Raw genomic sequence first — 26,878 nt, forward strand, 5'->3', positions numbered from 1 at the left:
CAGCCACAAAGCCATTACAGTGCTGAAGAGGTGCAGTGCAAATGTGTCCAGGCTGATGTTTTTGGCTGGCCATGTAACAAAGACGCTTTCAGATGCGGTTCTGTGGCCGTCTGGAACGCTCTTCCGTCCGATATGACGAAGCCACTGGAGCTACGCACTTTTACATAATCTAGATTGAAAACTCATTTCTTTAGAACTGCTTTTTGTGTTTTGTTTGTTGTCCTTCCCCCGCATCTCCGATTAGCACAGTTGGCTACGTACGGTGCGAAAGAAGTTCAACATACATCTTAATTTTTTTTTTTCAACATACATACAGAAAGTACTCTCTGTTTACATTCATTCTTATTGGATTGAGTCAGTTGGTGAGTTTTAGACCCTTGTCAATCGACAACTGGACAAATGCCTTTCTGCATCAGTCATGCGGGTTTGTTTGAGCATACTTCACCACACTTGTCAGTGCGGGTTGATAAGAGTGGACCCAAAACCAGTTCAGATGTCACACGCGACAGATGTTATTCGCCGCTCGAAATCAAACGCATGTTTTAGCGTAGTGTGCTCACCACTGTGTCGCCACTTCTGACTTATTGGAGTCTTCTAATAATAATAATGATGTAGCGTATAGCCCCTTTGAAAATCGACTGCTGGAGAATATTGGTAATGACGGTTTGGTTGACCGTAATTCACCACTCTGGTCAGTGTGGCGTGGTTATGGGGCCCGCATGGCCAGTCCAGGTCTCACTCGCCACAGATGGTAGTCCTGCCCAGAAATCAAACACAGGCCTCCCTGTTCATGGTGCGGTGGAGGGAGTGGTGGCGCAGTGGTCAGAACCGCTTGTTCCAACAAGTGGTACTATGCTTACTTTATTCAAGAAATGACTGTTGTGTACATGCATGTATGTGTGAACTTTTTTGCACCATTCGTAGCCAACCGTGCTAATCGGAGGTGTTCACCATTTCAACGATGTTACATCCGAATTACAAGTTAGCAATTCATGATCTAGTACTCCATTTGTTATTTTGAGTGGGGAAATTGGGAAAGTGATGAGAAGCTGCTGGTTTAACTCTTCAACCCACTCAAATCATTTCATTCGGTCGCTTCCAATCTGAACAGTTTCTTCGGGTACGTTCCGAATGCCGCTTTTTTCTTTTGCCGATTGCACGAAGCACCGAACGCCCACTAGTGCGCAAATTGCCATCCTTTGAACTTTACAACAGGCATTGTTTTCACTCATCATCACGCCCAGAGAAGAAGTGAGGCATTAAAGCGAATTCGCTTTAGAGACAAAGGCGGAGAGCCAAGGCCACGACCGTGAGGTGAGAGCAAAACCACTGCGGCTGCCACCTTTGCCGACAGCCCCAACGCACGAGGTTCATTAGCAAAGCTGTGCAGGTTCGACACAGCAGTTCTAGATTTGAAGCTTTCGTGACTGCAAGGATTCATATTCTTAGGTTTTTTCGGTAAAGTCACTGTGTAGGTAAAACATTAAAATTAATAAAAGTAAAATAAAATAAAAATCACGACGTTTCGGAGGCAACATAAGCTTCCGTCTTCAGGTGGAACCGTCACAGCCACGACAGCTGTATCAAGTAAATGAGAGATTGCAGGAGCTACCACTCCGTTTATATACACCGGTAGAAGATCTCGCTACGAATTAATTCCTGCCACCTGAACGCAGACGGCAACTCCCAGACTGTCCGGGTCAACCTGGGCAGCTGGCGACCCGACACTGCCGCTGCCAATGTCCTGAGCATTGACCGCGTTGCTGAAGGGGTTTTCAAAATGCGTTTCTGTTTTTACAGAGATACATTACTGTTCGTGATGGCATCTGATTTTTTTTTACAACTGTTTTCTTTAATTGGAATTTACAAATGTATCTAGACAGGCCTCAGACCCCCCCCCCCCCACTCAGACTGCAAACCCGGACAGGTGGCAACGCTATCATCCACATTGTGGTAACTTTTAGACTTAATATCTCACCGCACGGGGGTATTTTTGGTGCGCGCTTACATGATTATGATAAGCGTTATGTTGCTTTGTGTGCGCGGCGTAAATGCAAGCAAATACACGACATATTTTCGCTTACAGGGATTCTTTGTCCAGTGTTTTTCTTCTTCGCTGTGTGTATCAGGGTATTGTACCTGCTTATTGTAGATCGCGATTTGTCTGACAAATGAGTGTGAACAATGGGCCGCCTCTTAATGATCGCGCGTGTGGTGAGGGGGGGGCGAGTGAATGGAGTGGTTGCTGGCTTTGCACTCCCAGTGGGCACGAGGTGGGGGAGGGGGGTATAGGGGAGGGGGGGTATGGGGGGTATAGGGGAGGGGGGTATGGGGGGGGGTATGGGGGGAGGGGGTATGGGGGGGTATAGGGGAGGGTGGTATGGGGGGTATAGTGGAGGGGGTATGGGGGGGGTATAGGGGAGGGTGGTATGGGGGGGGGTATAGGGGAGGGTGGTATGGGGGGTATAGGGGAGGGGGTATGGGGGGGGTATAGGGGAGGGTGGTATGGGGGTTATAGGGGAGGGTGGTATGGGGGGTATAGGGGAGGGGGGGTGCCCTGGCAAAGGGAGCTTTGTCGGGCTGCTGAGTGAGGACTTCTAAATCTTGGCCAACATTGGACTGTGACTGAGGCCACACTCATTAGCCTTCTCTGACCACCCAGTGATTCTACGCCATAATTTGTCGGTGTGTGTGTATGTATATGCACGCACACGCACGCACAAAAAGTGCGTTGTGTAATTTAGAATTGCGCCATTATTTCCGTGTTATATTATTTGTATGCTGGCAAATAAGGGCCTTCATTTGTGGTTCTGTAATGGTCCCCACAGTTCATTGTGCATCGTTTTCGTTCGTGCGTTTCTCGATCCGCTTGTCTTGGTGAGGGTCGCGGCAGCAGCTTGTTGTCATTCATAAATATCGACTGTGTGCCACCCTGCTCATGGTTGTTAGTCGTATTACTGTAACGGGTTGATACTTTGTTCACCTCCGATTAGCATGGTTGGCTACGTACGGTGCGAAAGAAGTTCAACCGAGTAGGTTTTTGAGGCCAGGAGAGGCTCCCTGTGTACCAAGCTTGGCACCGCTAGTATTCTGGGTTATATTCTGGGATTCGGCCGCTCGTGTTGAAATCGTGTTCTCACTTTTAGTGGAGTTGATGATCTCAGCCCAGCCTTCGATGACTGCACAAAAAAAGCATTCATGTTTAATTCGGGTTTGCTCTTTCGTGCAAGTCCAGCTATGAGAATGAAAATATCAGGGGTTGGCTGCAAGTGTGGAAAACGGATGCCTTCTGAAGTGTGCGTAAACACTGTTGGAGTTACACCGATGTTGCAATAATTTCGAAAGTATGTTGAACTTATTTCCAAACGTATGTTGCCAACCGTACTAATTGGAGGTGCGGTATTGTCACTTGTCAAAGCAAAGTCATTTGTCTGTCTATATAAATGTGTAATGCGTTGGTGTTTATCTCCTCTGGTGGCCATTAATTCGTGCTCAAAATTCCATGGCAGTGGCCCGTCTCTCCATCGGATGACTCAGTGGATGGCTTATCAAAGGATGTGGTTCATTCCACAAGGACAGGGACTCTAAAGCAGTGTGTGTTGGCTCAGTGATGCATTGTGTTCACGAGTTATTAGGCAAATATAAATATTAGCCACAGGTGTTGTCTGTTAAGTTATATTTGTTGAATAAATGCCATACATTAGCCATCGTTTTGTATATATTTTTAAAATCATGATTGCCGAATAGAGGCTCAAAGGCCCAACATTTCAAGCAGCCAGCAATAAACAGCACAATTGAAGGTGCAATAGAAAATAGATGATAGTGTTTTTCACAACGATATTATCATTTATTATTAGTGGTAAACTTGTTTAACCAGCAAAGTCTCACTGAATCTCAAGGCTCGGTCACGTGGTCTATGCCAAGTTTCCACACTAGGGGGCAAGTTGCCGCATACCGGTTACATGGTAAGGTTGTTATAGCGATGGGAGAAAACCAGAGAACCTGGAGAAAACCTATGTAGAACAGGGGGAGAACATTTAAACTCCACACAGGAAGGCAGCTGCATGGGTCAGGAATAGAACCCAGGTCTGTCTTGCTGTGAGGCACAAGCGTAGCCACTGCGTCACCTGTCACCCGAATAATGCATGTACATGTATGTTGTATTGATGTTCTATATATGTATGTTGAGCTTCTTTTGCACCGTACGTAGCCAACCGTGATAATCGGAGGTGCGGGGCATCATCATAATCATCATGAAAATAATGATCATCATCATAATCATCATCATTATGATGATTATATTTATCATAATGATGATCATTATTATTGTGATGATCATCATTATTATTGTCATGTCCCGATGATGATGATGATGTTGACGGAGCAACTGATGGAAGTTAGCGGGTGTAAGTTGCAGCGATGCTGCTGCTGCTGCTGATGGTGAATGCGACCGACCGAAGGGACGCGTTTGCTGCATTCCTTTTTGTTGTTGTTGTTGTTGTTGTGTTTTTCAGCCCGAAGAAGCGGAGGCCCCCAACGCTCACACCTTCAAGGCTAAGAGCTTCAAGCGGCCCCGGGTGTGCGGCGCGTGCAGACAGCCTCTGGGTCAGCAGGGCCTCTGCTGCCGCGGTAAGGGCCTGGAGCCGGAGGGACCCGCTCAAGAGTCGCGCCCGGTGGCAGTGTGCACCCCCAGCACTCGGGATCTTACACAAAATGTCCCCCCCCCCGTGTTTCAGCCGGGGAACCGTACAAATTGAAGATGTTTTTCATTTTTAAAGGACTCTATGCACCGTTTTGGTGGTTCCTCCGGTTAAGTGGATCCGTGGAGGGGCTGAGCCCCCCTCTGCTCAAGGCTCAGCCCCGCTTCTAAAGTCTTGGAGTCGAGTAAAAAAACTGATGGTTTCAGATTCGTAACGATGAAGAAGCGATGGACATTGCAGCCTTTGCTCGCATACACGGGGAGCGAGGGCCGGAGGAGCAGAACGCGCGACACAAAAATGCAGATCGCATCGCTGCTCCCTCTGTTCAGGGTTGTTGAAGTTTGTTTAACATCGAGCGCGTTGTGCCATAACCCCTGTTCGTATGCCCCCCCCCCCTTTGAACAAGGTCGTGCTGCTTGGTTGGGGGACACAGTGGGTTCGTAGCGGGCACACTGACCACTGGCACAGTGGAGAAGGGCAGTAATGTCCGTGAGGAATTACCATCAGTCCCATTTTCAGTTGGCTGAGAGGTGAACATTGTTGAGCCCATTACATTGTACCCAACAACCATATGTGATAGTGTGCCAGAGTTTTGCTGAATCCAAGACCGTGATTATTTAATACGAAAAAGCAGTATAAATTGCAAGTAAATAAGTGCATAAAACACTTGTAGTAAAAACTGTTTATGACGGTAATATAATACCGCATTGCTTAAGTAATGTGAAATTGGATAATGGCGGGTTGTCAGGCTTTGCCTGCGTTTCAAAACGTTTCCCGGCTTTTGAGGACGAAGCGTGGCCTCTCCCTCCCGTCCTGACTTCCTACCCAGGCGGAGGGGAGGCTGGAAACCGATGCTTAGCGCGGTGATTTCACTCCTGTTTGCCAATTTCGCGTGCCACTGATGCACGCATGGGTGACCGCTTTGCTGGGGTGGGGGCCTCCCTGGGTCAAGGCAAGAGGTAGGCTTTCCTGCTGTGACTCCTTTAATCCTCTGAGTCATGCACGGCTCAGGATGCGTTACAACCGACCACCACGCATTCCAGGCGGGGAAGGATACAGAACGATCATCCTTCAACACAAACAAAAAAGGGGGTCTCCAGATTCGAACCTCCTTCAGGCCGTACGTTTGTTTCTTACCATGTATATTTGGGCCTTCCCCTGCGATACCAAATATAAATACAGTACAATTTGCGCGTGAACTTTTTTTCAAACAAGATTGTTAAATATATGCTAAGCTTAACTTACTAAATAAGCATTTAGTCTGCTACGTTGATTTGTTTTAATATGGAGGCCAAGGATGCTGTAAGATTGTTAATAATTTGGTGAGCGGTGCTGCGGTAGTTAGCGAACTACACGATGAACCTGTTGACCTGAGTTTGATTTCTGGCCATGACTAACATGAGTGGTGAGTGGTCTTTGAACTCGTGTTGGCCAGTGTGTGCAGAAATGTCGGCAAACAGCTCGTATTGCTGACACAGCGAGGAGAGGCCTTCATCCAGCATTGAATTAACAAAGTTTGAAATATTTATTTATTATGTTGGCACTGCAGTTGTTGTAGCGTCTTATTCTCAAATCCCTTCGAGTACCCTTTGTATAAATATATAGAGTGCATAACACATGCTGCGCTGTTAAGTTAAGCGGAACAATATTTAAAATAAAAAGGCGAGGGTCACTCCTGTTAATGACTGCTCTCTTTGTGAGAAGCCTGTTTTGTGGCTGCTTGGGAGAAGTGGATATTTTTATGAAGACGACCACTTGTGTTGCGATCGAAACGTCGATATTTTTTGTTATTTTTTCTGTCTACGTGGCTTTAGCGAAAGACCCAAAGAATATGGATTCCTGCAGTCACAAAAGCTTTCAGTCAAGATAGAAGTGGATATGTTTAGATGTCATTGGGGCTTATTTGACCATGCAACCCAGACTATGGACCACATAGTAAACTGCTGTAGCCTGGGCTCCTTCAACGGAGGGATAGCAACATTACAAGAACTCTCTCATGAAGCCCCCTCGTGGCTAGCAGACCTGAACGTTGACATTTAGTTCGTGAACCGTGTTGCCATACGCAACAAAACATAATAATTGGGGCTCATCAGTGAGATAAACTCAGCCAATGGCTGTTATAAATGTGTAATGCGGGCGAAAGCGACCTTCCGGATGTGACGTCACGAGGAGGCGGAGCCAGGTGACGTGGGTGAAAGGTAGGGGGTCCTTAAGCGGGTAAACCGGAAAGAGAGGGCAGTCGGGGAGTGAATGGAAAGGTGTGGGGCCACGCGGGCGTACGAGCCGAGGGGGCACCGTCAGAAGCGGGAGCCAACCCTGGGAACAGTAGGGAGCTACTGGGAGGTGTAAAGCTGCAGATAGAGATAGGCAGTAAGGCTGTGTGTGAGGGGCAGCGGGGTGGCTGCCAAGAGTCGCAGGAGCGACGAGAAGGCGAGACAGCACGAGGCTGTCAGAGCTGCAGCAGGAACAGCCAAGGGAGCTGTGTGAGAGTGCAGCAGCGGAGCTGCTGTGGGGCTGCAAGAGCGACAAGAACAGCAGCGGGGCTGCTGATGTGGACTGGAGTGACATCGGAACCAGCACAGAGAGAATAAGAGAGACAGCCGTGTGGGAACGCAGTACGGACCAAATAAAGGACACTGAGCCAGAGATCGTGGTCAAGTCTTTTATTACAAATGTACAAAATAACCAGCGCGTTACTCTACAGCAAATTATAATAATAATGCAGAGCCAATTGACAATCTAGGCTGCGTTAAGGCCTCCCCGTGCCGTGTCGGTCGTGAGGGTTGTTTGACTACACTTCACCACACTCGCCAATGATGTTAAAGAAGGCCAGGTATCCAACTGAGGCTACTAGGTGCAGAGCGAAGTGAACTATTCGTTGCATTGATGCGCCCCCATGGATAGCATATGCTACTCTTCTGTATTAATGACATACGTATGTTGAACTTCTTTTTGCACCGTACATAGTCAACTGTGCTAATCGTAGGTGCGGGGAAAATGACAACAAACTAAGCACAAAAAGCAATTAAAATGAAATTAGGTCGTCAATCTAGATGATGATTTTAAAGTGCATAGCTCCAGTGGCTTCCTAATATCGGAAGGAAGAGCGTTCCAGACGGCCGCAGAAGCGCATCTGAAAGCGCCACGCGATGCGGTGACCACCGTCTTTGTCGATTGTGAGCCAAAAGCCCCTGTGAGGATAACCGGAGTTTGCGTGATGATGGTTTGTGCTCCGTGACGCGATCAGCAAGCTATCGTGGTTCATTTGCGGCAAGCACTTCGTGTGTAGTGAGCGCGACCTTACAATGTATTCAAGTGACAGTTCTGCACTTCAGGATAATTGCAGGATTGCTCCCATTTCAGGTGTTTCTACAAAATCGTAAAAAGCCAAAGTTGTTGTTGTTGCGGTGCAGATAAAAAAGAAACATACAGCGGGATGAATCGGTTTGTTCTAGGGATTTGTCGGTTTATCGGAATGAAAGCCGGTTGCCGCCCGGCGCGTTGCTGCGGCTCGCGGCGTATCCGACGCGTGGCCGTGGCCAGAAACAACCCGAGCAGCCGCGTGGTTTGCGGTCGTGCCTCGGGCACGTGCCCGCGTGCGCGTGGCGCGCGCGCGGGTGTGTGTGTGCGTGTGTGTGTGCGCGCGCGTGTGTGTGTGCGCGCGTGCGTTGTGCGTGTGTGTGTGCGCGTGTGTGTGCGCGCGCGTGTGTGTGCGCGCGCGTGTGTGCGCGCGTGTGTGTGTGCGCGCGTGTGTGTGCGCGCGCGTGTGTGTGCGCGTGTGTGTGCGCGCGCGTGTGTGCGCGCGTGTGTGTGCGCGCGCGTGTGTGTGCGTGTGTTTGTGGAGTGGTAGTGTAGCGGTTAGCGCGCTGCACTACGAACCTGGCGACCCGGGTTCGATTCTCGCTCACGGCAAACACCAGTGACAATTATCTATACCGGTCCTGGGCCTCCCCTAGGTCGACTCAGTCTCAAATGAGTACCTGGTGCGATGTGTAAACATCGCCGCAAGGGAGACAAAGGCGGCCGTGCGTGGTGTTGACCCTCCCCCTCGTGTGCCGTGCCGGCCTTTATTGGTGCTCGCTAACAGAACTTGCCCTTACAGTCTATTAAGGCTATACGGGGGATCTTTGTTTTTGTGTGTGTGCGCGTGCGTGTGCGTGTGTGTGTGCGCGTGCGCGTGTGTGCGTGTGTGTGTGCGCGCGCGTGTGTGCGCGTGTGTGTGTGTGCGTGTGCACACACCAAAAAAACCGCTTCAGTCACTGCAGCGTTTATTGGTTCCTTTCCATCATCGTATGCATCTGTGAAAAAGAGGATATATATTTGATTTGGATTAAAATGTTTCGGGGTGGTTGAATGACCTTAACACGATACTTGGGAGTCTTGTGTCAAAATAAACACGGAAATGTAAATGTGACGCGTGCGTTTTTCAGTGGCACGTGCGCAATCAAATCCATTGTGCATTACAACGACTGCAGCATACACCGTAGTAATAGAGCTAGGAGTGAATCATTTCTTTATCTGGACTCGACACGCGACTCGTAGCCACCGCCATTACCAGAGGTATACTGGATGTGGTGTTCCAAGCGCGAAAACATTTTCTGTGTCGCTGACCCGGACAGATCCAGCTGAAAAGGGAGTGAGCTTGGAAAGGACATTTCTCTAGAATGGATAACGACCAGTGGTCGAGACTAGCGGTGGAGTTACAGCTAGAGGAGGGGAGCATGCCCAAGAGATGCCCACCACAGAGAAGCCCATTGCAGAGCTTGGGTAGGCTTTCATCCAGCAGTTGATAGGTCATGGCTGATGATGATGATGAGTGTGTGTTTCCTCCGACGTCTATCGTTATTCCATGACAAAGGTACAACAATCCATGGAGCACCTGCACATGAACAGATTCCATCGCTCCATCTCCGTCGTGGATGTATTTTGAACGCGTTCCATTCCTTGGCTGCCACTCCGATACTATTATTATTGACCACCGTCCATGAACCCTGTTAGGTATGACGGGTTCTGCCCAAGCCCCCTGACTTGTATTCATGGTTTGGATGATGTGATTGACCTGTGTGCGTCATCTTATCCACGTGGTCTTCTTTCTCGTTCGTCAATGCAGTTCCACGCGTGCATCTCTCCATGCTTCTTTGGGCGGGCGCTGTCCTTCAATTCCATCCGTGTGAGTTGTTGTTACTGCCGGGCAGGGAAATTGGAGCATCTGAACACCCCGTCGTTATACCTGATGTGGCCGTCTGGAACGCTCTTCCTTCCGATAATAGCAAGCCAGTGGAGCTGTGCACTTTTAAATCTATATTGAAAACTCATCTTTAGAACCGCGTTTTGTGTTTAGTTTGTCCCTCCCCGCGCACTCCGATTAGCACGGTTGGCTACGTACGGTGCGAAAGAAATCCGACGTCCGTACCTTCGGTGACATTAAGAGTGTAGCTGTTGGGGGCTTCCTGTCGTCCTGCAACTGTGCTGCCTCCCTCTGCTGGCTCGCTGTGAAACCTGCGGCTCCTCTGGAGCGCACGCCGAAACATTTCTCAATGCCACGCTCTGTCAGCCTCCGTGCTCCCGCAGGGGAACGCGCCCGTTCCAGTGCAGCAGCAGCAGCAGCGCTCTTGGTGACGGCTTCTTGCATGAATGCAACCGCATCGCAAGCGATTGCCATCTGCTGGTGTCGACGAGGGAAGGATGCTCTCTCTGAAAGGGCGTCCAAATGAGACATCGTGGTAACGCTTTCATCGCATCGAGCGTGGCATTTTTGGTTGTCGGCGGCTTCGTCGGAGCGCGCTGTTGACGGTCGAGCAGCCAGCATCGCAGCAGTGGTGGTGGTGGTGGTTGGTAAAGATTCAGAAGAGGCCATATAGAGCCACCTCGACCCAGTGGCCGTGTCGTGGCGGCCTCTTTGTTCCGTCTTCAGTCAACGGTCGTGCGTGTGCCGCACGGGGGCCGCCGGCGGCTGCTGCAGGCGGCGGGTTTCTTGTCGTCCGCCGATGTTCATCTTCTCAGAACGGTTACAGTAAAGTAAAGCGGACGGATGAGTTTCTTGCTGAAGTGGTCATCGTCATCATCACGAATATCGCTCGTGGCTGACCCGTAACTAGGGGGGGGGGTTGTGTGTGTGGAAAAGAGCTTCGTAGCTCATCGGATTTCTCCAGGATAAATAATAAAGCTTGTGATTCTGATGTTCATATCCATTGGCGGTCGTCTTGGCATCTCTCATGGTCTCGCGGTGCAGCCAGCAGCTCTATCCACCTGCACACGAGCGGATTGCGTTGCTCCATCTCCTCCGCGCTTGTCCGGACTCTCTCTCTCTCTTCTCTCTCTGGGCGTCTCCTCCGCATCTGGCTGCTACTCTGGCATTCGTCTCGACCACCGGGTGGTCGTCATCTCTTGCATCTTGACCGACGCAGAACGATTTTGTTTTTATAACGCGTCAAAACAGTAACGAGATATATCCTTGTTACGATCTTGCATTCCTGAGCGCTAAGTGCATTGTACATCGGTCATTACGTTGGAGACAGTCTGGCATGTGCAATTCAAATAATACAGAGATGAAATCTCGTGTTTTTGGCTACTGTCAGTGAGTGGCCTTTTTTGGACATTTCTGCCTGTTAAGCAAATCTCCTTACTCGGTAACTATAGTTATGACGATAGTGAACTGGTCACATGATAAACCTCAGAAGTAGACTCAAGCGTGGGGTCCATTTAGCTGAAATCTATGAAAGAGCAAGCACATTAGACTTGCGCAGTGTGTGCGTATGTTGGACCACTTTCGCAACGTACATAGGCAATCATGCTTATCGGAGGTTTGTTATGCCGCGTGGTGCCAGATACAACCACATTTGCCAATGTGATTTGTAACTTTCATCCTTATCCGTGTATAGATGCTTCAATTTGTATGGGCAATGTATTTTAGAGACTTCTGTGTGTTTACTTGCTGTGGTCTGGGACTGTTGTTGTTGTTGTTGTTTTGATGCTTTGCCCAAGCGTCCATGTACAGTATTGTTGGACATCGGCAGGAATTGATGTACTTTTGCAAATTGTACTTTATACACTTTATAAACTTTACGTACTTATTTGCATTGCTTTGCTTACCTTTCCTATACTTTGCACTCCAATCGTTTTGTTTGTATTGTTCGCTGTAACTTTCTGACCCACCCCGACTGGACGACCGTGAAAGAGAGCTTTATAGCTCATCGGATTTCTCCAGGATAAATAAAGGTGCTGAGTCTGGTTTCGGTCCAAGTGCTGTGAGCTTATTTTCAGGAACCGAATAGTTTCTGAAGACGAGAACTGTCTACATCGTGAATAGTTCCACGCGGAAGCTCCCCCGGTGCATAGAACGGAACGTCGGACATCGTGCCAAGCAACACGTGGCACTCACTTAAGACGCATGGGATAGATCTCTGTGGAGTTCATTATACTTTCAGCCACTAGAGGGCTCGAGACCGCGACTCGTAGCTACAACGGAGAGTACTGCGGTGAACTGTGTCCGCTGAAATGTCTTTGCGAAACAGTTCTGAAATTCAAATAAATAAGTCATTTGCATGTATTTTGAGCCACCCATATCCAAATACATTTTTGAAAGCTCTTGCTTATTTATTCCACTTTACTGACTGCTTTCTGCAAAAAAAAAATGCTTCAAAGGCGGCCTTATACCAATTTTTTTTGCAACCAGAAATATCGCTCGTTCTGCGACTGGTAACGTCTATTTCCACATTCGCATATTGGGTGTCATTCGAAGGAACGGATAATGACCGCTATTAAAACGGCTGTCAATTAATCCGAATGCAAAACTCCCTCCTTGTAAATTGCAGCTCAATGCCACGTTTCAGTAGTATTGCCCAACCGAGCACAGAAACAGGCTGGTGACACTTGGGAATATCGCACATGGGAGGTCACGTGCTTATTTTTTTTAAAGGCAGTTGGCCAAATCTTGGGGACGTTGAAGCAGATTATCAGCAGGGCATTGCTGGCAGTTACCCTACCCAGCTTGAGTCGAGCTGATGCACTAAGCATCTTCACTAAGTCTTTGTTCTGCCTGGTCAATTGCTCCATTTAGCAGCTATAATGACGCCGCCTGTAGTCCCGTTAGCCTATTAATCTACACTTAATATGTAAACCTAGACTGGCGTGGGACCCGTTCTTTGCCCGATGATTATTATTTTTAGAGCGGTGCACGCGAAGTCGCTGAGAATTGTGCGGCTGTGAAACGACGCGGGGCTGAAGCGGGGGGGGGGGTGCACCATGAGCTCAGCTGCCCAACCGCGACCTCCACTGCAGCTCCACCCTTCCTCTGCGGGTGACTCAAATGTAACGAGAATAGCATCGACATTCAGTCGTTTGGACCAAGGCAAATGCACCGAACTTTGCGGTGGAAATGCACGCGTGCGTTTATTTTAATAAACCGCCTGACTAACCTTTAATGAATTACAAGACTCGTGGAAAAAGTTACGTTCCATAAAACGGGGTTTTTCAAATGTTATGGTAATCTGTATCATTTCTGAACGTGGCACGGGCATGTGTCTACTCTTTGGAGATGCGTGTCAAAGGCAGTGTGTTTTATATATTGCTCGTCAGACATTGTTTATCCGCTGCTGGAAAAGGCTTCCCCACAGCGTCACCATCCCTCGTGGCCCTGCGATGTCACACAATCCATCTCACTCCTGCGTGTGAGCAGATTTCACAGCTTCATCTCCACGGCCAGTCGTGCGTTCGGGCATGCACGCTCCCTTTAGCGGCCATTCCCTCCTGGCCTTGTCTGTCGCCACCGTCGCATATATATATATTTTTTACCAATTCTATATTAAATTACAATTATTAAGGTGCTGGGAGGGGCTGAATTAATTGCTGCTCACTGCATTTGTTAATGAGGAGTTCTGTTGTGTGGCTGGATCTGGACTGTACGGTACAATAGATGGTATTGTCCAAGATCCCTGCTGGGTCTTGGCAGTGGTTGAAATTTTTTTTTTTCAAATAAGCCTCCCGTGTAGAGTTTTTTTTCAAACACATGGAAGCAAATTTGCAAACAAATTTAATGAGAACTGATTGCAATTGTTTGAAATAATTTTTGAAGATGTTACCATTTACTCAACATCTGCCATGACTGGACTATGTTTTTATTGCAAGCGTGTTAAATATTCTTTGTTTTGTTTGCACTCAGCTGAGCCAATTTTACATGGATACGTCTCGTTAAAAACATCGTAACAATGAAAAATCCTCTTCTATTTTGGTTCATTTCTAATAACATGTCAACAAATCTTAATTATACTGGAGTTCTAATTGTTATATTTCTATTTTTAAAATGTATCTGTAATGCCTTGCAACAATATTAGAATGGTGTTGTTGTGCAAAATATGCTTCATCGTTTCACATCGATTATTTAGGCTGAACCTAATCAATATTGGGCTTGGAAATTGGAAACCTCTTTTCTGAGCCATCGGTGCTCTTACGTTGCATTGTTGGTGCTCACAAAGTCTCCAGGGAAGCACGGTAACCTCTCGGAGGACATTTCATCTGCAACTTGGTACATAATCCTTATGACCTTTCTGTCCCCTAATGAATGCATTGGCAGTTAGGACCATTGCATTGTTGACTCTCTTATGGTCTAATTCGGGTCAAAGTGCCTCTCTGTTCTCATGTGCAATGGAGGTGGCACTCCTCTTTATTGGTGGCCATGAGCCAGTGGTGGAAATTCCACATTCATATGGTGGGGACCATTCCAACCAGAGGTTGACAACGTGTGAATTTTCATGAAGTGGTCCTTATTTTAAGAACCTCTTGAGTTGATAAAGGGTGAAGACAACCCCAGAATGGGATCTCACTCGAACCGCCCCGACTGCGGGAATAAGTTCCTTCGCCCGACTCGTTCTGTCTCTTGAATCTGTGATGAACGATCGCAGATGTTGCAAGCTTTATTGTTCTTGATGTTTCTCCCCTGTTTTCTTCTGTTGCAGTTTGCAAGTATATCTGCCACAAAAAATGCGAATCAAAGGTGAGATTAAAACAAATTCTACGATTGATTCTGTACACCTCATAACGCATCTTTGTTGGTATCATCACTGCAGTAGGACATTTTAAATTCAGTCCACCGAGGAAATGCTTCCTTATTGAATAAAACATTTTTTTACCCCCCAGCCGCTGGAAAAATATAGCAAGTGGTTAATTCAAAGAGTCAGCTGTGTAATTGTGTTTTCCATCATTGGTCACAGCTGCTTCAGTTGGGGAGCGTAATGCATCGTGTGTGTGCCAAGTTACTAATCGTGTTAGCAACGAGGAGGGCTGCTATGTATATACAAGTCATACGGTACAATGTTACATATCCGACTGTCACATGTCCACCCTGACCAATTAACCGCTCACATTCACCCAAGTATTTGTGCACGGTGTTGCCGTCATTTGCTATAGATGCTCACATATCTGACTTGTTCACTCATGCGTCCATGTACTTTAGTACCCAGCAAGTCAGATATGCGACGCTGTCCTGCAATGCGAACAAGCATGGTTTAAGGTTACTAATAGGCGTTTTCCCCCTTTTTCTGGCAACAAAACTGACACCTTTTGCAAGGATTCATGCTTACATGAACCACAATATTCGCAGTCAAATGATTCCTTGCAAAAGGTGTCAGTTTTGTTGCCAGAGAAAAGGGGAAAAACCCTATTAGTATATTTTGGTACTGGCAAAGGAGGTCCCATGATGGTTTTAGGTTATATTGGAATGTCGCACTCACTACACACAACGTGCTCGCCACAAATGAACCACAACACCTCGCTGAGCTCGTCAAGGAGCGTAAACCACCATCACGCGAACTGCGGTTATCCTCGCAGCGGCTTTTGTAACAAAGATGGTCCACCGCATCACGCATTTTGAGATGCGCTTCTGTGGCCGTCTGGAACGCTCTTCCATTCCGATATTAGGAAGCCACTGGACAAAGCACTTTTAAATAATCGAGATTGAAAACTAATTTTTTTTTAACTGCTTTTTGTGTTTAGTTTGTTGTTGTTCCCCAGCGCCTCGTATTTCGCACGGTTGACTACGTATGGTGCGAACGAAGTTCAAAATACATACACGAACTAGGGACATCACATCACAGTGCTGAAGTTAAAACGGTTTGAGAAGCGCCCGCTTGCATAATTGGCGCGTTGTGTGGCGGTCGCGTGCAAACGACACCTGCACGGCGGAGAGCACACGGAAAGGCGTATTCCGTTTTCCTCTCTAGGTTGCATTTGCTTACTCAATAATATTTGACAGCGATTTTTTTTCCTTCTTCATTATTTGCCAAGATACCGTTGTGTTTCTTCGTTTTGAGACTGGAATATTTATCGTCACGTCGGCGAGCAAAGCGATGAATACGTATGCGCCTTTTGTTCCCGCCGCGCAGAAGAGACGCTCTGTGAGCGCGCTTGTTTTCTCTGCGCGTGCGAAAATGTTTCGTCGCAAAAAAGGAACGGTAATTGTTGATACGCTGGCGTAATGTGGGGAGCACCTCGCGTCGTTTTGTCACTTCCATTCATAAAAACCACGACGCCGCACTGACGGACGGTAACATTAAGCTGTCCTGCCAGAGCGCATTCGTGTGGGGCCCTCTCAAGATACGGGGCTGTGGAGCACCATGGCGAGAGTTCAGGACAGGCCGTGTCGGGGCAAAGTACTCCGCAGTCAAAGTCAACCTGGTTCACTTGCTTCTTTGCTTCTTAAGCGCACAGAAACCCAGAGGCCGGGAGGTCAGAACTGTGGGCATCCCTATTTAAATGTGGTTGTTAAAGGAGTAAAAGCAAAGCCCACGACAATGGGGCACAGTTAAAGAAAACTAATGGCTCGCTAAGCTGGATTATGGACGATTTCAGTGTTGGTCTTGTTACTCTCATTTAAAAGTGCCAATGTGCTGTGAAGATCCCTCAGCTTGAGTCCTCATGGAGGTTTGGTGGACCGTTAAGGCTTTGTAAAAACAGAGTTGAAAGGGAAACGATTCTGATACACGTTGTGGAAATGTAAGCTGTATCAGACAATGAGAAGGTTTTGGTAGATTAAGGTTTTACCCACTGACACTTTAAAGGAGTGCTCGGTGACCATTTCAAACGTGGCATTTGCCAAACATACCCACGGTCAGTTTACAACGCATCTTATGGATAACATTTGCCTTTCCTGATTTTTCATATTGCACAGTTTTATAAATGATTCACCACCACCACCGAGCAGCAACTATTTCTCCCCTTACATTTTGTCTGTGCTGTATTTAGCACAACATTCACATGGCAATGGATTTGATATTTTCACGTACGCCGTGAATAGTATAACGCACTTTTATAAATATATAAAAAAAACAATGCGGTTGAATTACCAGTGTTTTCAACGGAACTCACTGTGGTTCTTAATTATACCCTGCATTTCAAAAGAATGGCATGTTTTCTTTAAAAGTTGTCATAAGTGATACTGACGAATAAAAATTAAACTTCTGCTGTCCTCCAAATAGGTTGTTACATGTGGTAATACTTAATGCGATGGCATCTGGAATTTCATGGCGCTGGCAGGAAGTGGAGGCAGCAGTGTGCTTTTCACCTCGAATTCCTGCACCATCAGCGAAATGGAGCAAAGACGCTCCACTCGAGTCCGACGGAGCTCCGGTGATTGATGAGGAGCCTGAATATGGGCCTTTGAGAATCAGATGGGGTACAACTTTTGTTTAAAAAAAAAAATTAGACCGATAAAGCATTCCTGATTTGGTTTGGCTGCCTGGTCTGCATGAAAGAACATTTCTATAGAGTTTTCGATCCTAAAATATGTTACTTGTATATCCCTGAAGACAACGGGGCTCAAGAGGTCTGTACAAATACCTGCAACACTTACCAAACAAGCTTATTATTTTAGAGTTATTCCCTCTTATTGCGTTCGTTTTCTTCACGTACACCAATTTTACTCCAGTTTTTGTTAACAAGCAAAGGGAATGGCTGGACATTCCAAGCAGAAGCCTTAAGGATGATACAAAAAAGACATGTAAGCGGAACTCCGTTATGCGTCTCCACACGTTTAAATAAAACACATTTTATTCGGTAGGCCTATAAGCTTTTGAGAAATGTATATTAATCGCAGGTTATGCAAATGAACTATCTTCAAAATATTTAAAATACAATACACATCCATCCACCTTGTGTCTAGGGCAGGATACCAGCTGTAGGCTGGTTACCATACCAGGTGGATGATGACGAGTGGTTATTCTACGGATAAACTCGCCCCAGCTTTAGGAACGTGGAATTTCCACCACCGACTCGGGGCTGTAAACAGGAGAAGAACACCGCCTCGGCGCGCAATTCGGCAGGAAATTACACTTTGACTTTCGTTTCCTTCTGTAAAAGTTATTGTTGAAAAAAAATAGATTTTAAGTCAATCTTGGGCAGCGTAGTGGGCGAGGGAGAGCAGCAGCACCGTTGTTGCCTAGATTATATTCAAGAGGCATTTTTAGAAATCTCTTTAGTACAGTATTTAATGACCGGACATGCTGAGAAGAATGAGTGCCGCGTTTTAATGAAGTTCATACAAACACGGGGGCAGCAGCAAGATTGCTAGCAGCGATTTATCTCGTATTGCACACAGCCTCAGTTTGGTTTTGAGTGCGGTTCATAGTCAAGTAGTCATAGGCCAGGCACACCCACATTAGCAATAACAGGACAGGCACAGATATATTTACAAAATATAACTTTTTGTACACGTGCAACCGATTTTGTCTATGCTCTAAAATGAACATTTTCTAATATGGGAAAACAGAACACAAATAAACTAGCAGACTTTGGGATACGTAGCGAGCAAGCCGAGTGCACAATTGCTGCTCCTTATTAAGCCACACTTCGTAGGTAGGATGTTACGGATTTAAAAAACACGACAATGAGTTGTCATGTTGTGTACTTAACGTCAGAATAGTCCACTGTGCTGTGGTTGGGCTGCTTAGGACACGTGGCTCGTGAGCTCGGTTGAGCTATGTGCCGAAAGGCGCAAGCTAAAACCACCAACACATGTTTCTGCGCTGTTGATTATGGCGCCCTGTGGATCATGGTTTTTTTTTTCAAAGGCAATTTTAGAGCAGCGTGTGCGCCAAGAATAACTCCAAAAACATTCAAAAGTCTAATTCATTAACATCCAGGTTGTTTGTTTTAGAATGTTAAAACATTGAGAACTTGTGATTTTTTTAGTTTAGTCTGAAAGTGGTGATGCCGCTGTGAGTCTGTGCTCAGCAGGTCGTGAGCGGTGAGCTTCAGAGATGTAGATAATTATTTGAGTTCAAGATTTAAGATTGCAAAACTCAAAATGTTTAAAGAAAAAAAAAATTGCTCTCTGATTATTGACCCAAGTCACGGTGTTGGTTGTGAGTTGTTTCCCCCATCAACATTTATGGTTAATTAACATTTTAAATTGTCGTGGTTATTTATTTGACGCAGTCCGCGTAGCGAGGTTGTGTGTTGAATTGATTCTGGAAACCTAAAGTGATGCAACTCCCCGATGATTATGGGGGGGGGGGAGATGGTGCACTTCGCTGTGCCTTGTAATGATGCTCTGGGACTCTTATTTGCGTGTTCTGCGCGTGTGTGTGTGCGTGTGTGTGTGCGTGTGTGTGCGAGTCATTGTTCATGTTATTTCATTCCTCTTCCCTCTGCCTTTGGTTACTTATATCGTGTATCCTTTAACAACCGCCGAATCGTTTTTATCTTAGAACACGCCACAAGTTGATAACGTTTCGTGAAGTATTAACTGTATTTGTTGTGCAACGTATCACGTTTTATAATAGTAACCTCATTCTGAAAAAATGTAAAAGCTACATAAATAAGAAAATGGTTACCCACACTGGAGTTCCGCTCGACAGTGCAACATTATATTGGCACAGGGTGTGCATTTGTGCGCCTGTTTTCTTTCACATTTAGCTATTTGAATCGCAAACGGTAGACGTGCTTATATTTCCACACAACATCTGCCTTTGTGCCGCACACCAACGCGTGTTGGGCGACCGTGGAGCCGGGCCGGGCTTCACAAACGGATCTGTGTGACCACGGCCCCCGCCTCTCCTCGCCTCCACGTGGCCGCACTGGCTGCAGACGGGGCCACGCTGGAGCCACGCATCATGCCACACCTGCTAAAACACAGCCACACATCACACACACACACCGTTCTAGCCACGCATTCAAGACAAAGATCCCCCGTGTAGCCTTCGAACAGGCTGTTGGGGCAAGTGCCTGTTAGCGAGTAGCTCCTGTGATGGTCGGCACTGCACACGAGCCGATGGGTGGCCAGCACCACGCCCGGGCCGCCTTTGTCTCCCCAGTGGCGATGTTTTACACACAGCACCAGGTACTCATTTGAGGCTGAGTCGACCTAGGGGAGGCCCAGTAGCGGTTCAGATAATCGTTACTGGTGTTGGCCGTGAGCGGGAATCGAACCGTCACACTACCGCTTCCCCCACACACTAATAGCCACACATTATTCCAACACATTACACACATACCCCTTCTCGCCACACATTAGCCACACACACTCCTAGCCACACATTACTCACACAACAATAATAGCCACACATGCACACACTCTATTTCTGTACAAATAAGGGCTTTTTTCCTTATATGTTTCATAGTAGTTTAGCCTCTAAGCATGAACATTTTTACATCTGAGTATTTTAAATACCTTGTTAGAATTTACGGGGGTATATTGGTGGCGCAGTGGTGAGTTCGCTGCAGAGGTGGGACAAAGTCATTGTTATGCAAGTCCAAGTCGAGTCGCAAGTCATCAAATTCATGACTCGAGTCTGACTCGAGTCCAAGTCACATGACTCGAGTCCACACCTCTGGTTCGCTGCACCACGAACCTGTCCACCTGAGTTCGATCCTCAGCCAAGGCAAACGTCCGTGACTGATGATGATGATATCCGAACTGAACCTGGCCCTCCCCCCTCACTTGCTCTGACCAGCATGGTGAAGTATGGTCAAACTACGCCAATGGTGGACACGAAATGGGGAGAACTCCATCCAGCAGTGGATTGACAAAGGGTTATAAAAAAATATTTTTAACATTTTAATTTGTGATTAAATTGCAGCTCTTTTACCCATTGTAATTGCTGGCACATAGCTACGCTTTGGTTCTTCTGCGGCGCCCCTATCACAGATGAATGATTGCCATTAAATTTGCCTCTCACCAAGTCACCCTGAATGTGTGTCCGATCAAGTCGTAGGAAGTAAGCTAAGCAGGTTTGAGCCCGGCTGGTGTTTGGATGGGAGACTGCGAAGGATTGCTCCGTTTGGCAGAACGGTGATGGATTGAATCCTCTGTGTGGAGCTTTGAGTGTTGTTATTATTTCCTCGTATGCTTAGGTTTTTTTTCTCCGGTATTTTCTCACATGCCAAACGCTCATTAATCCAATGTATGACTATTGAAAACGATGCTGAAGATTAGTGAAGCTTTCCCGGGGAAATAAAGGACTTGATTTTTACAAATTAAAGCCAACGCGATTTGTTGCTCGAATGAGCATTGAGGCGGTGCTCATATCCTGTGTATATCCCTGTGCCAGTGGTGCAAATGCCACATTCCTTCGGCGGGGGCGATTTTATCCGGAAGACTTCTTTACAAAGCGGTACCTATTTTATCGACCCCGTGAGGGATGACGGGGCTGAGTGAACACCCCAAGCAGGATGTGAACTCTCCACCTGCCGAGCCACTCGCCTTGCCGGCGAGTCACGTGGCCGAGTAAACGATAAAACGGCGATGAGGAGCCGGTGGATTGGCAACGACGTCACCTAGCAACCGCTGGTCCTTTGCATCTTGCGGCGTGCGGTCTCCATGGCGACCACCCGGAGAGGCCCCCCCCCCCCGTCTCCTGCGGTCGTCAGCCAGGACGGCCGCGCGTCACCATGGAGAGGTCCCCACATCTGCTGCTCTTAGCCGCGGAGGATCGGAGCCAAATGGCCCCGTTGGCCCCTTGAAGCCAGCACTGCCGTCACGTTGCGATGGTTAGCACGCGAGTTAGTCGGACAGAATATAAATGCATCTGAAGTTCAAATTTGCACTCCGTGTTTTAGATTTACAAGATCGTAGGTGGCTCGGGGGGGGGGGGGGTGGAGCGAGCGGCACGCAATCGCAAGGTTGGAAGTTCAAATCCTGGCTGGGGGTTCGCTCAGCCCGTGATCTCCCTGGCGTTGATCAAATAAGTACTTCTTCAAGTTCAAGTTCATGTATTAGGTAGAGCCCTGTGAGCCATTCGGCTCTTGAATCGGGTGCAACCGCAACAAACAAAAAACAAAAACATGAACAAAAAACATCTTCAAGTGAATATGCGACTGAGTGCAAACAGAAAATCCAAGAAAAGACAGCAAAATATTGCAGAAAAAAACAACGTATACCACCAACGCTGTGTGCAAAAATCCCAGTAGGATGCAAGTCAAACAACAACAACAAGACAACTTAGATTAAGGCCATCAGTCTAACTCTGTATTACAACAAACAAACAATGGCTAAACCAATACACTTTTCGAAATCACCAAAATAAAGCCATGAAAGCAATGAAAAAGCAATCATAGGAACTGTGAGGAAGTCAACAGCGGCTGTTCTACGGATAGACTCGTCCCCACCATAGCAATGTGAAAATTCCACCCTGGCCCTGTAGAGCTGTAAACAGAAGATGATCTCTGCCTCATTGCTCATTTGAGCAGCAGGAAAGCACTTTGACTTACTAAACTAAACTATGTTTTTATTTTATCAGGTAAGGCCCACTGAGCTATATACTGTAGTTCCTTCTCAGAAGCGACCTGGCTATTACAACGTATATCTCAATCAAGTGGCTTAAGTGGAAATTTTCGCAGCCAAATACTCTTAACAGCATGTTTCTAAATGTGGAGTGGAAAACCGGAGGCCCCGGAGAAAATCCATGCGGCCATCGGAAGAACACGCAGAGACTCCAAATATACAACAGGCATCGGGGTCGGGATCGACCACTGTAGAGTTACTCATGTACACTGTTTTGTGTATTTTTTTTGTGGTTAGAAGTATTGACATAACTGTGACCTTAGGCAGCTGGCCACTGCCTGAAATAAAAATGACATGTGGCGAGGTATGTTTGAGAGCTAGAACGGAATGTTTTGGTAAATGTGGCGATGTTTACGGTCACTCCGATGACACACGCACCACACTGAATGGAAGGAAAAGGGGCGGTGGAGGCTTTTGCTTTGGCTTCCCTTGGTTGTTTTCGTGCCAGTCCTGTTCGCCACTCGTCCTTCTGTTCCACTGGTACTTGCAACAAGACAATGGATATACAGTAAATTAAATATATTGAAACGAGGTTAAATATCTGGTATTTTAGGCGTGGAACATGGTCGTATGTATTTTTACGTTAACCCAACTATATATACATTGTTGTACTTTTCAGTCAATGTTTTCCAGTATATCCAAAGCAAAAAGGATTTTCCCTGCGCAGCGAAGTTGTTCTCTCGTGGTCAATCACTCGCTTCAACTGGGCAATCGCAGATGAAGGGGAGGGCATTTTAAACCTATTTTTTTTTTATCACAACAAAGGATCCGGGCCAAGGAAATAGCAGCGCTGACGAGACGCACGTAGCAGAGGTGATTCCTTGTTTGATAGCGAATCCATTTGGAGTGTGAGGTCACTAGGAAGCGGCAAACACCGAGATCTTGCTGAAATCTCATGTCGGCACTTTTCCAGTCAAGAAACATGTTTGTTGAAAGTTCATCACAACCTTTCTCTCTCGATCTGTTGCTCTCTGTAGATTTCTCTTCTCTCTCTTTAACTACATTTACATTTTCTTTCTCCTGCACAAATGTTGTATGATCATTCAAAACCACTCGTTGGGCGTTTGTTTTATTCTGGGGTACGCAGGAGGCCGTGGGTTCATTCTCGAGTTCGAATGTTCTCCCCACGGTCACGTGGGTTTTTCTCTGGATCCTCTTGTTTTGTATTCCACATTTAGAAACATGTCTTTAGATTATTTGGCTGCGACTATAAATTCCCACGTGTGTGATGACGGTGATGATGTAAACCACTTCAATGAGCGGTCATGTATGGCCAACTTGCCTCCGAAAAAGAGCTCATATAGTTTTGTGGGCTTTACCTGCTAAAGTTACACGGTTCAGTTGAATGAAAAAACAGAATATTGTGAGAACCGAATGGGGGACTTTTGAGTAAACACCCCATCAACAAACCCCTTTATTCCGTCCTGTTGTAAATTCATGGGGTCGCTACGTCACATTACACTGTGATGTCGCTATCCCGTGATGTTGTGAATTGTCACAAGATCGATAATCGCAATTCAACTCGGAATCAACATTTTTTTTTCTCCAACTTGGTGAACGTAACTTGATGAACCTCTTCTGGATGCAGGGGTCGTGTCAACTAATTATCACAGCACACACGATTCAAAACTAGCTCGCATGATTCAACTCCTGTATCTTGATCATAAATAGCGAGACACTGCCTGACCAACCCTTGTATATACAGCGTCACGGTAACAGCTTCACAGATGATAATTGGTTCTTTACCCTTCTATCTGGCAACAAAACTGACACCTTTTTACAAGGAGTCATGTTTGCATAGACCGCAATACCTGCAGTCATAATACAAACAAAAGACATAACTCTGATAAAGTGCACTGTCCTTAAAGTTGATTGATCCACACCCGAGACAGCTTTCCTTAGAGCCTAGTCTCATATGGGTTGGCGTCATCTGGTCCAACCCATATGAGACTAGGCTCTAAGGAAAGCTGTCTCGGGTGTGGATCAATCAACTTTAAGGACAGTGCACTTTATCAGAGTTATGTTCTTTTGTTTGTATTATGACTGCAGGTATTGCGGTCTATGCAAACATGACTCCTTGTAAAAAGGTGTCAGTTTTGTTGCCAGATAGAAGGGTAAAGAACCAATTATCATATTTTTTTACTGGCAAATGAGGTTCCCATAGAGCTTCACAGATGCTCCAGCGTGTAGCACTCACAGGAACATGGACACGATGCCCTGTTGCCAGCCGTAGCGGCAGCAGCATTCTTGCCGAGAGTGATTTGAAGGCATTGCCAGACTTTTGAAAGCTGCCGATTTGCTGCTGCTCGCGATTTCTACGTTGCCCTAGCGGCAGATAAACGCCGCAGCTGCGTCCGCTCTCGGCAGAAGAATCCTTCCCATTTCCCTGGCTCGCGCTGTCCGGCACAACTACACGCAGAGAGAGAGAGAGTGCCTCACTCTACACAGACACACACAGACACACACCGGGAGGAGGGAGGAGATCATCTGGTAAGTTACCTCTCTCTCTCTGTTGAAGTAATAAGGATTTGTTTTTGTGTGTGTGACATACGCTATATCGGTGGTTTTGTCCAATTTAAATTTTTTATATATATCGAGTTGATTGTTATGATGGTGCGATTGTTACATGTAACGCTGTGCAGTTGTGTGTTGTAACTACAGCGTTATTAAATGTAATGAGTGTATATACGCCGCTGTCGGTCAAAGTGCCGTTACCCAATCACACAGAACGATCACAATTGTTTTCGTCGAATTTCGGGACCTAAAGCAGGGTGCTGCCCAGCGGGGTGCCGTAGGCTGCGGACCCACGTGATGGGCAGCAGAGGGCAGTGCGGCGAACGAGTCGTTGTATTCTGCTGCCCTCACCTCCTCACGCTCACCAACGAATGAGTCGTTGTAATTTGCTGCCCTCACCTCCTCACGCTCACCAACGAACGAGTCGTTGTACTCTGCTGCCCTTACCTCCTCACGCTCACCAACGAACGAGTCGTTGTACTCTGCTGCCCTCACCTCCTCACGCTCACCATCGAACGAGTCGTTGTACTCTGCTGCCCTTACCTCCTCACGCTCACCAACGAACGAGTCGTTGTACTCTGCTGCCCTCACCTCCTCACGCTCACCATCGAACGAGTCGTTGTATTCTGCTGCCCTCACCTCCTCACGCTCACCAACGAACGAGTCGTTGTACTCTGCTACCCTCACCTCCTCACGCTCACCATCGAACGAGTCGTTGTACTCTGCTGCCCTCACCTCCTCACGCTCACCAACGAACGAGTCGTTGTACTCTGCTGCCCTCACCTCCTCACGCTCACCAACGAACGAGTCGTTGTACTCTGCTGCCCTCACCTCCTCACGCTCACCAACGAACGAGTCGTTGTACTCTGCTGCCCTCACCTCCTCACGCTCACCAACGAACGAGACGTTGTCCTCTGCTGCCCTCACCTCCTCACGCTCACCAACGAACGAGTCGTTGTACTCTGCTGCCCTCACCTCCTCACGCTCACCAACGAACGAGTCGTTGTACTCTGCTGCCCTCACCTCCTCACGCTCACCAACGAACGAGTCGTTGTACTCTGCTGCCCTCACCTCCTCACGCTCACCATCGAACGAGTCGTTGTACTCTGCTGCCCTCACCTCCTCACGCTCACCATCGAACGAGTCGTTGTACTCTGCTGCCCTCACCTCCTCACGCTCACCAACGAACGAGTCGTTGTACTCTGCTGCCCTCACCTCCTCACGCTCACCATCGAACGAGTCGTTGTACTCTGCTGCCCTCACCTCCTCACGCTCACCAACGAACGAGTCGTTGTACTCTGCTGCCCTCACCTCCTCACGCTCACCAACGAACGAGTCATTGTACTCTGCTGCCCTCACCTCCTCACGCTCACCAACGAACGAGTCGTTGTACTCTGCTGCCCTCACCTCCTCACGCTCACCATCGAACGAGTCGTTATACTCTGCTGCCCTCACCTCCTCACGCTCACCAACGAACGAGTCGTTGTACTCTGCTGCCCTCACCTCCTCACGCTCACCATCGAACGAGTCGTTGTACTCTGCTGCCCTCACCTCCTCACGCTCACCAACGAACGAGTCGTTGTACTCTGCTGCCCTCACCTCCTCACGCTCACCAACGAACGAGTCATTGTACTCTGCTGCCCTCACCTCCTCACGCTCACCAACGAACGAGTCGTTGTACTCTGCTGCCCTCACCTCCTCACGCTCACCAACGAACCAGTCGTTGTACTCTGCTGCCCTCACCTCACGCTCACCAACGAATGAGTCGTTGTACTCTGCTGCCCTCACCTCCTCACGCTCACCAACGAACCAGTCGTTGTATTCTGCTGCCCTCACCTCCTCACGCTCACCAACGAATGAGTCGTTGTACTCTGCTGCCCTCACCTCCTCA

At 47.4% G+C, this 26,878-nt stretch overlaps 1 protein-coding gene across 6 annotated transcripts in view; it reads left to right on the forward strand.

The window, feature by feature from the left end:
* LOC144722472 (tensin-3-like) overlaps nucleotides 1-26,878 on the forward strand; it is a 144,308-nt gene that overhangs the window by 66,575 nt on the left and 50,855 nt on the right. For 5 of the 6 annotated variants that reach the window (XM_078600876.1, XM_078600792.1, XM_078600728.1 and 2 more), the window contains exons 2-3: nucleotides 4,515-4,629; nucleotides 14,654-14,691. In XM_078600876.1, the coding sequence (XP_078457002.1) occupies nucleotides 4,515-4,629; nucleotides 14,654-14,691 (153 nt within the window). Of the gene's footprint in view, nucleotides 1-4,514; nucleotides 4,630-14,653; nucleotides 14,692-24,758; nucleotides 24,964-26,878 lie in introns of those variants that run through there. The other variant, XM_078601346.1, reaches the window with a different exon arrangement.

This window comes from Lampetra planeri, chromosome 1, assembly GCF_965212315.1.
Source record: "Lampetra planeri chromosome 1, kcLamPlan1.2.h2, whole genome shotgun sequence".
NCBI lineage: Eukaryota > Metazoa > Chordata > Hyperoartia > Petromyzontiformes > Petromyzontidae > Lampetra > Lampetra planeri.